At 37.6% G+C, this 17,524-nt stretch overlaps 1 protein-coding gene across 2 annotated transcripts in view; it reads right to left on the minus strand.

Annotated features, from left to right (window-relative positions):
- Window positions 1–742: 742 nt before the first annotated feature.
- The window catches only part of LOC120636019 (ecdysone-induced protein 78C-like), a 58,782-nt gene continuing 42,000 nt past the window's right edge, over window positions 743–17,524 (minus strand). For both annotated transcript variants that reach the window (XM_039907247.1, XM_039907246.1), the window contains 6 exons: window positions 6,964–7,105; window positions 5,659–6,033; window positions 4,026–4,204; window positions 3,006–3,119; window positions 2,334–2,513; window positions 743–1,899 (listed from right to left, as the gene is read on the minus strand). In XM_039907247.1, coding sequence (XP_039763181.1) covers window positions 1,666–1,899; window positions 2,334–2,513; window positions 3,006–3,119; window positions 4,026–4,204; window positions 5,659–6,033; window positions 6,964–7,105 — 1,224 coding nt within the window. In that variant the 3' untranslated portion in view covers window positions 743–1,665. The remainder of the gene's footprint in view (window positions 1,900–2,333; window positions 2,514–3,005; window positions 3,120–4,025; window positions 4,205–5,658; window positions 6,034–6,963; window positions 7,106–17,524) is intronic.

Consider the following 17,524-nt stretch of genomic DNA (forward strand, 5'->3'; position numbering starts at 1 on the left):
TAAGTGCAAGAGAACGCACGCGTTGGGGCCTGGAAGTGCGTAAAACTACTCACACATCTTACTACAAGTCGATTATCATTATATATTTTATATATAGTCACTACATACACATGAAAATTACATTAATACATTGATACATAAAATGTCGCAGTTAAGTGAAGAAAGTGTTCAGCCATTGGTGAAAATACTACGAAAAAATCTACTTAGTTGACCATATACTGAATGTATAACTAATACTAGAGTGGTTAAGTTATATGCAGTATGTCTACATTCCGCATTTTAGGCAAGAAATTATACCTAAAGAGACGGAGTCCGTCGTTGTTGCTAATTCAGTAAAGTGTGGGCTACTCATAGTAACGTTATTTACTTACACTATTGTTCACCGTTTGACCAATTAATAAATGAATTTGTCTTTGCTGCCCAAGTTGTATTGACTTAGAGCGCTGACTGTTCTTTAAATGGTGTCAGCAGCGATTCGTATCTACAAAACAATATCTGTATCATAGTTTAGTAGCGTTATTTGAATAAATCTATCTTGTACTACGAGCATTCTGTGGTATTGGTGAGGGCGAATAATTTTTTATACATATATATTAATTTTAACCATTGAAACTGAATTCATGACGTTATTTAGTATTTTCTTGCGCAGCGAACGCGTAAGAGTACAAAATATTATGTTAGGGTTATAACATTGTCTTTACTTATTGTTGAACAGTCAAGTGTTCTCTACTTTTACGATCTAGTTATAAATCTATTGTGATTAGTGATTTCAATTGTTTTTTTTTTTTTTTTTAATAACTTGCTTTCGTGTACCTACATACGAGATTACAGCAATGCAATAAATAACGTTGTCGTTTCTTTTTGATTGAATTAAGTAGGTAAGGTGTCAAAATTTGAAATCGCCCCGCGCACGCCTCCCTTACCACCCGCGCAATGTTGCTAGCTCACAATCTTTATTCCAGTTTCCCATTGTATGAGAAACGTTTAGAACATGAGAGGTAAAATAATTTCTGCCAACTGCTAAATGATGTTTACTAACCGCCTAATCGAGAAACACTACTAAAGCGGAGGGGTTTTTGATGCTTCAGTATTAGTCGTGTAAACGGTTTCTGTATTTTCTTAATTCTGCATATATTCTCTTAAATGTTAACTATTCTTTTGCCCACTTTACTGTTGAGTTACATTACTGAATCTTCATTAACGACTTAATATGACTATTTTCGATAAAATTTTATGTAATTTATTATAAGTAAGTAATATAGTTAAACACCAAGAATTCAAAAAGGTGGATGTAGCGACAGTTCGTACACATACCATATATCTAATATTATAAAGTTGAATAATTAATTCGTATGTATTAAACGCTAATCTCAGAAACTACTAGCTTTTTTTTTATTTTTTTTTATTTTTATAATTGCATCACTACATACATTCAAAGCAATCGAAATTCCGTTGACGAATAAGCATTTGTTTAAGGCTAAAGCCAAACTAACGCATCGACTAGGCGGCCGCGTTGGCGTGAAAATCTACGATCAACCAGGACGGACCGGTTTGAGATAGTCTAATGAAAAGTAGGACGCACATTTTGACGCGGTGACGACGCGGGTCAGACGTGTTAGTTTGGCCTTGCCTTACGAATTAGTGGTGTGGTGGTCTGGCGGAGCTCTATACTTGGACTTGCATGGCGGGAGCCAAAGCAACCGCGTTTTCTTCCTCCTCGGCCTTGGGGATGTCGAAGATCTCCGCGAACAGCGCTGGCAGCAGCAGACGCTGCCAGTTGATGCGGCACCAGCCCAACAGCTCATCGTGACGCGCCCCCAGCTTGTACGCGTCCACCGCCACCGCGTTCAGCGCATCGAGTCGCGTGTTGGTTTCCAGCCTCGTCATGTGCACCTGACACTGTGGGTGCGAAGCATTTTATAATTCACCATACCTCACTGCAGGTAGGCTAGTTCAAATTACCTATTTATAATTCACAATAATTAATGTAATATGTGTAACGGCCGATTGGCGCAGTTGGCAGTGACCCTGCTTTCGTGATATGTATATTATAAGTGTTTGTGTATATTATTCATTAAAGGGTGTTTATATGTATTATATGTATTTATGTTTATTATTTATTAAAATATTCATCAGTCATCTAAGTACCCATAACACAAGCCACGCTTACTTTAAGGCTAGATGGAGATGTGTGTACAGTCGTAGTATATTTATTTATTATTGAATTTAAAAAATATAAATGTGTTGATACTAGGTTAGAGAAAACAAAAAACACTTTATAATATTAGTAAGGAAGTAAGGATGTAATATGTAAAAAAAGTTTCTTAGCTCACCATGACCTGCAGAGCGTCCTCGACGGATTTGTGCAGAGCGGCAATCCCTTCGCGGTCGGTGAGGCCGGCGCGCACGGGGCACAGCATCAGCCAGGCAGTGTACAGCGCCATCTCCGGCTCGGACAGACGCAACTTCGCCACGCGCTGAGCGTAGCGCAGCAAGAAGTGCGAGAAATCCGTCTGCGAAGCAATCCTCGCCATCAATACTGGGCACAAGCTCGTAGGAGGCTTTGAAGATTAAGATCAACTTAAATGTTGCTCTAATACGGTTTTTAACGATTATCATACGTTTTTGATGTGAAACGTCGAGGGGCCGTCATTCTGTCACAGCAAACGGAATGACGGCCCCTCTTATGCCACCATGACGCCCTTGTGCGCTCGTATACCATAGAATACGAGTGATCATATCAACTCACCCCATTATTGGTCACGGATCTCCTACCACAATGGGAACGGCTGTCCACCACGCCGTAGACTTGCACGTTTCCTCACGATGTTTTTCTTCACCGTTGAAGCAAGTGACTCATACTCACACACACATAATTACTCAGAAAAATTAGAGGTGCGTAATGCGATTAAACTCGAGCCGCGGAAAGGCTATAACCGCTTCAACTTTTTCTAATTATAAAATAATAAATATTTTAATAAACGAAGTGTGGGCATGCTACTCACATCGTACATGGTCTCAAGATGGGTCTGGTTGAAGGATGTCCCATCGTCGAACACGACATCGTCGGGGGTGAAGAAGGAAGAAGCGCGCGAAGCCCATACCTCGAAGAACCCGAGCTACGGACACAAGGTTATAACTAACTATCACGACAGCGCATACGTGTAACGTAATAACACAGCACAACATACATAACATAAAATCACATACATTAAACAATAACAAAACGTAACATAAGCTAAACCATTTATCATTTATTATCTAAGAGCAATTAATAGTCACAATTGTTACAGGCTAATATTTATGCTTTATTCATTAGTATATAATAATAGCAAAGCGAGCAATAATATTATTCGCAAAGCACGCTTTCGCAGAAATATAATTCGCAAACATTCGCGAATAAATTTCTCCTAAATAACATATATATATTTGTTACTTACAGTAATATTCGAAAACGAATTTTAATGTCGACGCCTATAAGAACAGCGTGCCCCCTTACGAAATCTTAGTAAAACATATGTATAACGTTATAGTTTTTTTAAGTTTAAACCCCCTGCTGTAGTTTTTTTGTACTCTTGACGTTTTAAAACCATACTGGGCCCTTATTCTTTGTTCCAAGCATACTATAACCTGAGCTCTAAGCTAACATTTGTTACTGCGATACTGACTTGTGCTTCAAAGAGGTGGCAAGATTGACTCGTAACACATAATTAACTCAGCAAGGTGGTAGCTGTAATTTAAGACATAGAAACGGTAATTCATCGCTTGATTCTTGTTGCTTGTCGCCATTTGAACGTAAATTAACCTCAATAGTAAATACAGGGAAACAGCAGTTGGAAATGACACCTGTGGGCCCAGTAGTAGTAGTATCGGTCTTTAATGCCGCTTACCGGCAGAAGTAAGCATGATGGAAACACTTCCCCGGATCAGCTGTCACAAATATTAACATCAGGCTTAATTTGCTTATAGGGTTATCCGGAACTGGTTAGAACTTGTAGCCGTAGAGAACCCCTCCGCGGTGTTACCTTGATGAGTATCAGCTGATCGTCTTGGGGCAGAAGAGTGAAGCCCGGAATGCGCTTGGTGAACTCCACCACTTGCTGAACCCCAGGCGTCATGCGGAACGCGATGTTGTACCACAGGCTCGCGATCACATCCCTGACTTTGCCCGTAGTCGAAGTAGCAGTCTCTTCGTCACTAGAATCTACAATCACATTACTTGTTTCATCACATGGTATGCCACTGATCACGATTTAACCCTTTTTATTCCACTACAAGTATAAAGATATAGGGTATCTTTCAACCGGTTTCTACGCGACATTGTACAGGAACGTTTAATTGCTTGGTGGCATGACTTTGTCGCTAGGATGGTAACTAGCCACGGTTTAAGCCACCCACCCGACAGAACACACTGGCTTAATAACAGCTTATCCTTATATTTTTTAACTGACTTACAAAAAAGGCGAAGGTTCTCAACTCGGTTGTTTCTTTATGTTTGTTAACCGATTTGAAAAATATTTTATATTGTCTGAGATGACTTACTTCCTATGTGGTCCGATTTAAATCAGATCAAGTTCTGTTGGATCTTGAAGAAATTGAGCGAACTCCTAAAATATTAGAAGGACAATATTTTTTCGAGTAACGCGAGCATTTGCTATCGAAAAGAACCATTTGGTCAATTAAAACTTATGATGACGACCACGGATGGCCACCGGAACTACATAATAATAAGTAGTTACACTGGTTGCGTTTCGATTATGGTATATAGTGGGTAAGCAATTTATTCTCTTCACAATTCAAGAGCTGAAGGTAAAGTGCCGGGGAACTCCTCAAACATGAACTACAGCTACAACTACGGCTCCGGGGAAAGCAATATTTTGTAGAAGGTTATAATCAGTTGACATTCGTCTTTAATTACTTAGATATAATAACAAACTGACTTCATTGGAACTACTATTAAAAGTTTAAGCCCTTATTTGTCATCGATCGTTAAATCGTTAAATCAATCGTTAAACCGAACCGATTTTGATAATTTTGTTCACCATCAGAAGGCTATTTAACCCAGAATTAACGAAGCTTATATTTATTTTGTTTATTGAAGTTATACTTCTTTTGGCGCGTTGGGGAAAAATGATGAGAGTAAATTTTTACGATGCGCACACCGTCACATAAAACCGACACCCTGAAGTTAGCTATAAGGTTTGACAGTGTACACTTTCAATTGTCAAGGTCTGCGGGCGCATTCGGGTGATTCAATTGATTCATTTGTACATAAATCTCAAATTTTAAGGTTGGTTGTCCGATAATGAGTCTAATAGTATTCCAAATTTAATTATGTTTATTATGTCTATTTCTTTAATTTTAAAGATTTTTTTTTGTGATATTTAAATAAACTTTATTTAACTAACTGATATTGCGTTATAATAAAACTTTCAATGTATTAAATACCTTGTCTACAAACGTAGCATAAGGCAAAAGATAAAATTATTGATTTTTTTTATCTCGTTACACCAAAGGAGTATAACTTCTTACGCGTGTACATAAGTACACATACGTTTTTTTCAGTTTGAATCATTACTTATTATATGTGAAGCAAGCCTAAATCACCGCGGATGGACTTAAGGGAACAAGTAATGCGGAACTGATTCGTCGGGCTACCTTCGCTTTCCTCTTCCTCCTCCTTCTTGAGCTGCAGCGGCTTGATCTTCAGGGTACTCTTGAGCGCATCAGTGTATGTGTTGCTGGAGCGGTGCGCGACTAATAGGTCGCGCGCTAGCTCCAAGGCTACCTCTATCTGCATCGCGTTTCGGATCTCCGGGCGGAACTCCCGGGAAGGAGTCGCCACTGCCCTGAGAAGCAGCAGCGAAGAGCCGGGCGAAGATGCTAACGATGCCGACGATGCTGACGATGCCGACGATGCCGATAATCCCGAAGAGGACGATGAGGATGTCACAGCAGTCGAAAGGCATGGCGTAGCCTCCGAGCTGCTTGCTTCCTCGCGGCTTCGTTTCGGCACACGTCCGTACCTAACGGCTGGTGGAATATCTCTCATTGATACCATATAATACTTTGGCCAGACAAGGAGCATATCACTCGCCAGCTCTTTTTAAATTTCAGAGCCCAGAGATTTTGGAGTCACGTATATATGTATTCATATGGTGCTGTGAAATGATGTTCCATCTTTCACTTATAATGGGAGAATGGGCTAACGTGGATGGGACGTAAGTTCACATGAGAGCTTCTAGTAAAACAACTGTAATCAGAAATTATTTAAATTGCGTTGCTCCGTTGCTGCTTAAAAGGATAAACACACTGTCGCATTAACTTCATGAATTTATTCAACTGAGGCTACCCAGTCTTCAATCAAGGAATATTTTAGGTGCGCTTTACTTAAATGGACAGTCTACTCTTTGTCATTTTTCTTCTAAATGAGAACGCGTTGTAGTGGAACGAGTGCAAACGTTGAACTGCGGCCGATGCACGTTGCGTTGGCACTTGATAAATTGGAAAATAGGCGTGAGGCTAACGCACCGCCGGTGCAACGATCCCGTGCTCTATTTCGTTTTCCTACGACCTACGGGACTATAAAAGTTGCAATGATAAATAACCGAAGATTAAATTAAAAATTCAAAAGCTCACACACTTTCGATATAGTGTACATTATTCTACTAGTCAAGCCCTTTTATTTGATAACCATATTGAGGGAATCGTGACAAAATTGTTACGGTGGTCCAGCGAATCACTAGTAGAATAATGTAAACTGTATTGAAAGTTGGGGTTTTTCTTTAATTTGTAACAATAATTGTATTTATTTTGTCATCAAGCCCTAAACTGTCTCGAACTAACTCCTTGAGCGAGGTCACTGCAGCAGCCAAATTGACTTTTATCCAAGTTAAATTAAAGGAAGGGCGTACCTTAGATTTTGATCTTTGGCAAAGCGCAGACAGTGCTCCCAGTACTTACAGTCGCGGCTCATTCCCACGTTCAAGCACTTTTTGAATCTGCAGAACTGACAGCGGTTTCGATTTAGGCGGATAACGTGGCACTTCCCGTCACGTAAACAACGGTACTCGATCTGCTTCTGGATGCTTCTCCTAAAAAAACCCTGCAACAAAACTTAAAATAAGTAAGTGATGACAGCGTCACTCGTAATAGACTCTACTTTAGTGCGAGTGATTAAAAACTCCTATCAAAAGTATCACTGTGTCTAGTCCATAAGGATATTCATGCCGTACACATTTTTCTATATGAAATTATTATTAAAGTTAATCGTTTAATCTGGTATGGCATTTTTATCATTATAGCTGTTACCATTACTTATAATTTAGGTGAGAGATGGTGCGGTCTAAAATGGTAACAGATAAAAAAATTGGGTAAAAAAAAAATTACCCAGCTAAGTTTGTGGTGGGCTCTTCTTAGAACAGGGCACGTTTGGAACGCTCGTAGCTTTAGGTTTAAGTTGGCGAACGAATTTATCACCATTCCTTCACGTAACTATATGAACATATATGTATGAACGCTTCATAAGGGCCTGTGATAAGCCTACATGAATAAAGAAATTTTTAATTTGTATTTAAATTATTAAATTTTTACTCCACATCGGAACGTTAAATTACTTTGCGGCACGGCACGGCTTTGTCAGTAGGGTGTTAGTTAGCCACGGATGAAACTTCCTATCGGGCCAGACCACCGAACATTCAGAAATTATCAATTCGCAATTTGCACCAGCAGGGAATGGCACCCTGGGCCTCCCACTGAAAACCACAGCGCTGACTGTTGCGCCAGGGAGGTCATAAAAAGAATAACTGCGCGACACACGGAATTTAACCTGCTCTCTTAAGCTCAAACAAACAGACAAAATTTTAACTATTTCAGCATTTCCACATTTGACTTAAATGTTCTTACGCATTAAACGGACGCTATTTATTTTCAATTTATTTGAAACGATATGGTTAAACAGCCGTGACAGCGCATTGGATAGGAGCACAACTTAACTGTCGGGGGGCCGAGTTCGAATCCCAGCCTCTAACTTTTCTAAGTTATGAGCGTTCTAAGTAACTAAAATATCACTTGCTTCAAGGGTGAAGGAAAACTTCGTGAGGAGACCTGCATGCCTAAGGGCCTACATAATGTTGTTAAAGGTGTGTGGAGTCCACCAATCCGCACTGGGCCAGCGTGGTGGACTACGGCCCTAACCCCTTCTCATTGTGGGAGGAGACCCGTGTCTATAGAGGGCCGGTAATGGGTTGATGTGATGAAATAAAAAACAATCGACAATTAAAAAACGAGAAATAAATATTTTTCACAACATTTTTAAATCGGTGCCAAGTAAAATGTACGAGTAGTTATAAAAATAATTAAATAGTTCAAACAAACAAGTTTTTCTTGATCTATTATTTTACTTAGAGCAAAATTAATCGGTAACCCATCCACCATTAAAGAGATAAAATATTTTTTTTTTTATTCAGTGTGCCCGTCTCTCGAAATGCAAGTTCTAATTATTATTTAAAACAGGCCATTAAAAAGTAATAGCTAACGCCCTCTACCATCTAGTAGCCTAATGTTTTCTGTGGAATTTGTTAGGTACGCGAACGCCATAGGTTTTTTACATTTGGGTCTAGATGGCGCTGTAGTAATTAGTAAAAAATCTTATTTTTTATAGTGAAAATTGGAATAATCTTTTCAGATTAGTGCATTGTCATCGGTCCTCGGTATATCTACAAAGTTTGAAAGAAATCTGACCGTTTAAAGTGGGTCAAAATCGCGCCCAAAGAAGTCGGTTACAAACAAACATACAAGTGAAGCTAATATAAAGCGTGTAATAATAGATGTTTAGATTTCAGAATTTTTTCCAATCACGGTATTTCTTAAGACTTTCTATGAAATCATAATTGCATTGAATAATTATTTAATATTGAATTTGGTGTTTATGTTTTTGTATCACCATCTTCTACAACAGAGGAGAGGTGGTGACAACTATATTCTGAACTGCCGCCACACTATATGGTAATATGAACATACAACTTTCTATGATGAATAGTTAGAGATGCGTGCGGGGGTTCGAACTCAGGCCCCCGAGTGTAGGCTATCATAGCTTTGGATGGTAGGAGTTGATAATGATAGCAATCTTAACGATATTTGGATATAAGTACCAAAAATTTGGAAACCAGAAACAGATGACGCGTTTAAGGAGGGTCCACACGGCGCCGACTTAAAATTCAATTCAAATTCAAATTCCAAATTCATTAATTTCAAGTAGGCCTAATATAAGCACTTTTGAAACGTCTAATATGTCTGTTTGTAGTGACTCTACCAAAGGTTCGGAAGGCAGATTTTACCGAGAAGAAGCCGGCAAGAAACTCAGCAGTTGCTCTTTTCCAACATTGTTTTACAATTTAATAATCCTTGTTCTATCTTGTGTGAGATGTAAGCGGAGCGGCTTGCTTCCAGGCAACCTTGTCATTAAGAAATTCATCAATAGTATAGTAACCTCGATGTATTAAATGTGTTTTTATACATTCTTTTAACTTATGTAATGGTAAATCTAATATTACTTTGGGTATCATATTATTAAAGCATATATTCAGTCCCACAAAGGTTTTCTATTTTTGGTTCTCGGTCTTAAGCTTATGCTAATGAGCCGTGTGCGTAATATTTGAAACGCTTGTTTGTGACTACCGTAAACGCATGCTTTGCTTAGTCATATTCTAGTCAACCTACCGCCAAGTTGACGTGGGCTAGAAAAAAAACTAGGAAACTCGACGAATGTTAGGATTACTACTATTAATTACAATCTTTAGTAACAAGTATATATATCATCTTCATCATCATATCAACCCATTACAGACCCACTACAGGGCACGGGTCTCCTCCCACAATGAGAAGGGGTTAAGGCCGTAGTCCACCGCGCTTGGACTTCAGTCTTCACACACCTTTGAGAACATTATGGAGAACTCTCAAACTTGCTGGTTTCCTCACGATGTTTTCCTTAACAGTTGAAGCAAGTGATATTTCAATTGCTAAAAACGCACAAAACTTAAAAAAGTTAGAGGTGCGTTACGGGATTCGAACTCGCCCTCTCGAAAGTGAAGTCGAAGTCCTACCCACCGGGCAAGTGTACAACTTCAAAGTACTTGTAAGTAACGTAAACAATATTTTTTTAGAGAGAATTCAAGTTGAATAACATCGCTTTTATGAGCAACCCGAGCTGTCAACGGAATAATGGAAGCTCATTGACACTATTGTGTTAACCTTATACAGTCTAGTTTTTATACCTAATGTATTTTGTTTCGTCTAGATTTTATAATTTGACCTGTGGTTTGTATGGTTAGTTTGGAAAATATAAATTCTGAATTGGATTCGGCGTGTTAATGCCGACAAATGCTCATCGCCTTTAAAACTACCGGAACCATGTCGGGTAGCAAAAATTTAATGCCGAAAGACTCCCAGGTTAAGGGGATTTGAACCATGCCACAGCCTTTAGACTAAGATGGACTATTGACACCTTCCACGCGAACAAATCTGGAGGTTAGATTAGTCTAGACACGTTATGCAATGATTGGGACTAAAAACTGCATGACTTGTATCTCGTTGTATGTATATCGCTCTAACCAAGTTGCTTCTTTAATAGTTGAAATGACAACGTGAGATGGTGATAACAAAAAAAAAACAACCGGCCAAGTTTGTTGTTTGCTTCTTCTTAGACCAGGGCGCGTTTGGAATCCTCATAGCTTTAGTTTTAAGTTGATGAATTTAGTTATCACCATCAACTCACTTCTACGTCATATTTTACATGTTATGTACGCAGCAAAAGTGCCATCTATGTGCCTATTAGAATAAATAAATATTTGGCTTTGACTTTTGACATTGCATAATTGCTTGATCTTTGTTACAGTTGACACTAAAGCACCGAACTATTGAACTATGCGGTTTTATTCGCACTAAACTATATATCATCTGGCGACAAAGATAGGGTCAGTTAGTTCAAATGGAACAACTAATACCATTTGGAGGCAAGACCAGCATTCGCTACCACCTCATAAGAAATGCACAAAGACGGCACTAGTACGATGCTAAGATCAGCGATTGAAACAATACTGGAGATTCAGCCCTTGCACCTATACGACGCCATGTTGGATAAATACTGACTAACGTAGGTTGTACGACGAATTAAAAAACACATCTTATTAAACTGACATGACTTGACAACTGACATGCATGAAGACAGTAGAACGCCAACGCAAGTGAAGTCCTACATCCCCAGCACGAGGTGCCTTTCTTAACGACAATTCTTCTTGGGAGCAGGCTCCGCTTTTATATCTACAAGATAGAAAGTTTTAAAGATTGCAATCTGTAAAATTATGTAGAAAAGAGCAATCTGCTGAGTTTCTTGCCGGCTCTTCTCGGTGGAATCTACCTTCTGAACCGGTAGTAAATCGCTGCAAAGAGGCTGACTTGACGTTTCAAAAGTGCTTATAAACTGGGCCTACTTGAAATCAATGAATTTTGAATTTTTTCGAATTTTAGGTTTTTTGATCATGCTTGGATGGCTGGACCAGCATTTCTCTGGACGGGTCAAAGTTAATATTTAAGACAAATGTTAATGAGGTTTTCACTTGAATTGCGAGAAAATAAAATAACTAGATACGCTTTTGGTTTTATTGATATGGCGTTTGTATGATTGAAATAGTTGTTGCATTATTTTAAACGTTTTTTGGCTAACACGCATTTTGCGCGTGATATCTTTCAACTCTGACAGATTTCGAATTGTTTCTTTGTCTTTACCGGATTCGGAGTAGATCTTAAATAAAGTATTATAGTAGTAGTATAAATTTTTAGTTGATATTAAATAAAGTATTTTAGTGTGCGTGTGTGTGTGCGTGTACATGTGTGTGTGTCTGTGTATATTTGTCTGAACATCGTTGCTACTGAACGGATGAACCAATTTAAATTTTGTTTCTTTTGTTTGAAAGATGAAACGGTCGGGATTGTCCTTCGCTAAGTTTGATGAAATCAGTCCAAGATGGCCGCCGCCACAAGATGGCGGATCACATTTTACACCATTCACTCAATATGCATATTAAATGTAAAAGCTTGACTCGTAAAATAATTAACATTATATTGGACGTAGATTTTTTTTTTTTTAATTTTCAATGCCTTATACAACGCTTAAATGAAAACCGAAATGTTACTTCACAGGCTTTACAGGTATATTATGTTCTTTTTCTGAGACTTATCTGTACTACCGAAACGCTAATAGTTTTTGAGTAAACCACTGCCATAGTTTTTACTCAAAGAAATCAGATCCCTAACATCGCATAAAATTAAAATAAGTGGCTTCTGTCAAATTCAAATTCAAAATTCATTTATTTCAAGTAGGCCTAGTTTATAAGCACTTCTGAAACGTCATGTCAGTCTGTTTTCGTTGACTCTACCACCGGTTTGGAAGACAGATTCCACTGAGAAGAGCCGGCAAGATACTCAGCAGATCCCTCTTTTACTGTTGTAAAAGAGCAATCTGCTCAAAATGATGTTTCATTTTATAGTTTATCAATCTTTATAATTGATCCGTTTTATGAGAGATGAGACCGAAGTGGCCTGCTCCGAGCAGCCTTGTCGTTAAGGAACGTTAAATGATAAACGTTATTCCACCTACACTGTCTTAAAATGGCTTAGTTTTAAATCAGGAGAAGTAAAAAACTGATTTCATTTAAATTTATAACGGATAAAACATTTCTTAGAAACTGTAAATACCTAGAACACAGCATAACAAAACCGGTTTCCAATAAACCCACTAATATCCCTATTAATATTATAAATGTTAATGTAAGTTTGTTTGTTACGCTTTCACGCAAAAACGACTTAACCGATCCTCATGAAACTTTGCACACATATTCTTTAAAGTGTCAGAAGTTATATTCTTTTATTCCGACATTAAGCTCGGTTTCTTTAAGAGAGGGGATGAAAGTGTTTGACGATTTTACACCATAACTCCGACAAATTATAACCGATTAAAACAATTATTTTTGTACTTATAATATGTGTTCAATTTTGCCCAAACTGCGGTTGGAGATAGAGAACAGAACTCCTCAGCGGACAGCAGCAAACCCCTCTTGAATACTTTAATTTTTTTTAGAACAACAATTAAATTTAATGCCGCATCAAAAAACAAAATCAAACGCAGACGAAGTCGCGGGCAACAGCTAGTAGATAATAAATCAATTGCGAAAAAAACCACCACAATACTCGATAAAAGGCGATAAAGTAAAATTAATCAGCAGATAGTACATAGTTTAATTAGGTTGTACTCTCTTTCCCTAATCAACTCAGTTGCCAAGGGGACCGAATACTCTATAATAAAAAAATTAGCCTAATCCTGAAAAGTAATCAGTTACAAAAAAAAAAAAAAGAAAATCTGCTCAGAAACAGACGAGAAAATGGTACTATCATATATTCTCCTTGTCCATTTATTAGAGATAAATCCCTAAGTATCTATCCGTATATTAACAATCGAGAAAATTGGTAAATAGAGAATTGATGAGCCGAATGATTAAATTGTATGGAAATTTACAAAAATGTTGGAACAATAATACGTACCTACCTTTATGCGGAACGGATATCTACCTCCACGACGCTTTAAAACCCGAATGCTGAAATAAAACCCGGCTGACTTTACGATAGGCGGCTAGACACTCTACGGCACGCGGCGTAGACCGTAGGCGTGTAGCAACTGAGCTGAGCTCTTCCGCGATACTCCATGATGGAGTCGCCCCCAACTGCTTTTATACCTGATTCACAGCGCATTGAGCAATATTTTTCACGTGACTTGTGCGTATACAAATTTTAATTTCGCGTGAGATTGAGAAATTTTCTTTTGGCAAAGCCTTCGCAAATAAAATGTATTAAAAATTTTAATTTTATGATTTCCTTTTAATTTAATATTTATACTTTACTAGCTGTTTCTCCGCGACTTCGTCTGCGTTTGATTTTGTTTTTTGATGTGGCATTCAATTTAGTTATAGTTCTAAAAAAAATTAAAGTATTCAGTATCGCTAAGCCTTAAATGAGGGGTTTGCTGCTGTGCGCTGAGGTTCTGTCCTCTATCTCCAACCACATTCATCAGATCTACACAAAGTTTGGGCAAAATTAAATACATATTATAACCTCTATAGTACAAAAAATAATTATTTAAACCGGTTGTAATTTGTCGGAGTTATGGTGTAAAATCGTCAAACACTGTCATCCCCTCTCCCAAAGGAACCGAGATTAATGTCCGGATAAAAAGTATTCTTTATTAGAAGTAATATAGAACTTAAACACTTCCAAGAATATGTGTACAAATCATGAGGATCGGTTAAGTAGTTTTTGCGTGAAAGCGTAACAAACAAACTTACATTGATATTTATAATATTAGTAGGGACTTAAGCGGACAATAAATATGTTTTATGCTTTATTAGTATTATTATTATTATAAATGACTTTGCGGCATTTTATTAAGATATGTGTGCTTATGATCTAGTCTTTTTGATCCTAAGGCAATCTTTTTCGAGGATTTTGGCGGGGTCTTATAAGATGTTTGATGTCTCGTGTGTGTGTGTTTGTGTATTTGTGTGTCTGTGTGTGTGTGTGCGTGCGTGTGCGTGCGTTTGTGTGTTTGTGTGTGTGTGCGTGCGTGCTGTAGCATCATGTTATCATTTAATTTAAACATCTTATTAAAATAAATTGTTCAAGTGCAAAAAAACCGTAGCCGAACAGTAGAATATTTTAACGTATTACCTACTTACGAGTTAATTGTTAGTGAATTTCATTATTATAAGATTTCAAGTATTAATTTCTATGTATTCCGGTTAAACGGTAAGGGTAAAAATACTATTGGTAGTTGAAATATTTACAATACATCACCATTTTGGTGAGCCTATTCTCCATACAAAAACGATGTCTTACTTATGTTATGTATGAAATTTATAAAATTATTTAATTTTAAAAAGTGGCTACGCCCAATCTTTGTATACGTACGTGAAATTAAATAATTAAATTTATTTTAAATATTGTATTATTCATTTTATTTTTATTCATAATAATTGTGTTATGTGTCGTAATTTTTTTTTATTTTTATAAATAAATAAATATACTACGACAATACACACATCGCCTTCTAGCCCCAAAGTAAGCGTAGCTTGTGTTATGGGTACTAAGATGACTGATGAATAGTTTTATGAATAATATACATAAATACTTAGAATATACGTATAAACACCCAGACACTGAAAAACATTCATGCTCATCACACAAACATTTTCCAGTAGTGGGAATCGAACCCACGGCCTTGGGCTCAGAAAGCAGGGTCGCTGCAAACTGCGCCAATCGGCCGTCAAAAATTGAAATTGAAATTGAAAACGATTAACTCCTTTCAATCACTAAACCAGAAGGGGGCTACAAAAAAACATCATGTAGATCTATATCACAGGTACTATGCGATTTTCCGGAACAAAGAGAAGCCTATCACACTCTCCGACCCGTGACCAAACTCCATGCAAAACAAAATTGTTTTTGTGTAAAAGAACAACCAACGCACTTCGCGTTTATATGAATAGTGAGTTGTGTAAGCAACGCAAAAGAAAAAAACGTTTGATCAAAGTTTATGTGTTGCCAGTTTCACCACCGCACGTTGCTTAGTTAACAACAATACCTTCTTGATTGAGAAATACATTTGAGAAGTACAACTTAATAACGAGGAGTTGGATTTGGTGGATACGACAATCTTTTTAGGAATAACTTTTGATGCTAAGCTTCAATGGGGCCCACAAATAAATAATTTAGCGAACAGACTTAGTTCTGCAGCATACGCGGTAAAAAAGATTCGTCATATGACAAACATAGAAACTGCGAGGCTTGTGTATTTTAGTTATTTTCCCAGCATTATGTTCTATGGCATTTTATTATGGGGAAATGCTGCTGATATAGATTCTATTTTCGTCCTGCAGAAAAGGGCTGTTCGTGCGATATATAAAATGGGCCCAAAAGAGTCATTAAGGGATAAATTTAAAGAAGTTAAAATAATGACGGTGCATAGTCAGTACATATATGAAAATTTAATTTATGTCCATAAAAATATATCAAAATTTAAAAAGAAAATGCACTTTCATTCATACAGGTTTAACTTATGGGAGGTGACATGTACGTGGGCGGTCAGAGCAACACTTTGCGGAGCATACACCTTTCATAACAATGCTTTTCCTGGATCCCTCTAACGCAGCGTGGAACGCAGATTTTTTTAAAATTCGGGTTCGGAAAATTTCCACTGACTATTTGTGTGGCTAGTCATATTGTACAGGTTAAGTCTTAGATCCAAGCGGTTCAAATTTTTGACTGTAATCTTGCTATACTAGGCTAAGATGGTACTGGGCTGACCTGTTAGCGCGTTTGTGAAATACACCCTCATTCGATTTAGAAGCGGCATCAGTTCGTTCAGTTTTTCAATTTGTTAGTTGTTTTGTTTTTGATTTTTTTTTCTACAATTATTCTAACACCTTTTTAATGTTAAATGAATACGTGAGTAGTTTTTTTCCCTTTTATCAAAATCTGTAACATTTCATTATAAAAATAACGCTTTTCATTATAAGTGACGTGGTTATTTGCTCAGTTTGATACTGGAGTAGACTGAAAATCAGCGCTGAGCATTCAAATTCATATATTTCCTTATAACAAAAAAAATTTAGGTATTTTAATCTATTATATGGCATTGTTGCCAATTGGCATGTTGTTAAAAAAATTAAGGGGTAATTATGTAGTTCAGACTAAAGAAAATTACCCCTCTCTGAGATCGAACTAAGGATCTTCGGTTTCCAAGATCACAGCGCTCATCGCTGCACGCGGAAAGTATTCAAAACTTATCGCTACGATGCTACGCAGACGGCAGAAGTCGTAGCACCTCTAGTGTACTACGCTTCCATCTCAGTAGTGACTTTACGTACAAATCTCTTAAATAAAAGTCCACTATTTAACGCTAAATACAGTCTCAAAAATTATTGTCAGTTTAAAAGGTTTTTATCATCTTCATCATTCTCGCCCTCCTATGTCAGAGGTTAAAAATATAATGCTCATTTTGACGTAGAGGGCTTAATACGTATCCTTGTACTTTTTATTTTATAGACTAGCCATTGACCGAAATCTCACCTGATGGAAAGTATACATGTGGCCTAAGATGGGACGCGCTTGCCTAAGACTCTTGTTTTAAAGATACCCAGTTTGTAAGAATTAGGAAACATAGAAGTCGGAAAAGCGTTGCGAAACCCAGCTATGAGTATACGAAAAGAAGATGTAAATCGTTTCATGCGAGTTTTTGGGATATTGACAACACCGTGAAAACCCGTCCCGTGAGGTCGAATTGATCAGAAGCAAACATACCCAAATATATCGTATAAAAGATCGACAAACTGGCTATCTTACGACGATGGTCAAAACTTTGGAGTAGCTAAAAGAGGTGAATTCTCACCTGAATGTATCTTGGCGATCCAGCTGCTAC

This window comes from Pararge aegeria, chromosome Z (assembly GCF_905163445.1).
Source record: "Pararge aegeria chromosome Z, ilParAegt1.1, whole genome shotgun sequence".
Classification (NCBI taxonomy): domain Eukaryota; kingdom Metazoa; phylum Arthropoda; class Insecta; order Lepidoptera; family Nymphalidae; genus Pararge; species Pararge aegeria.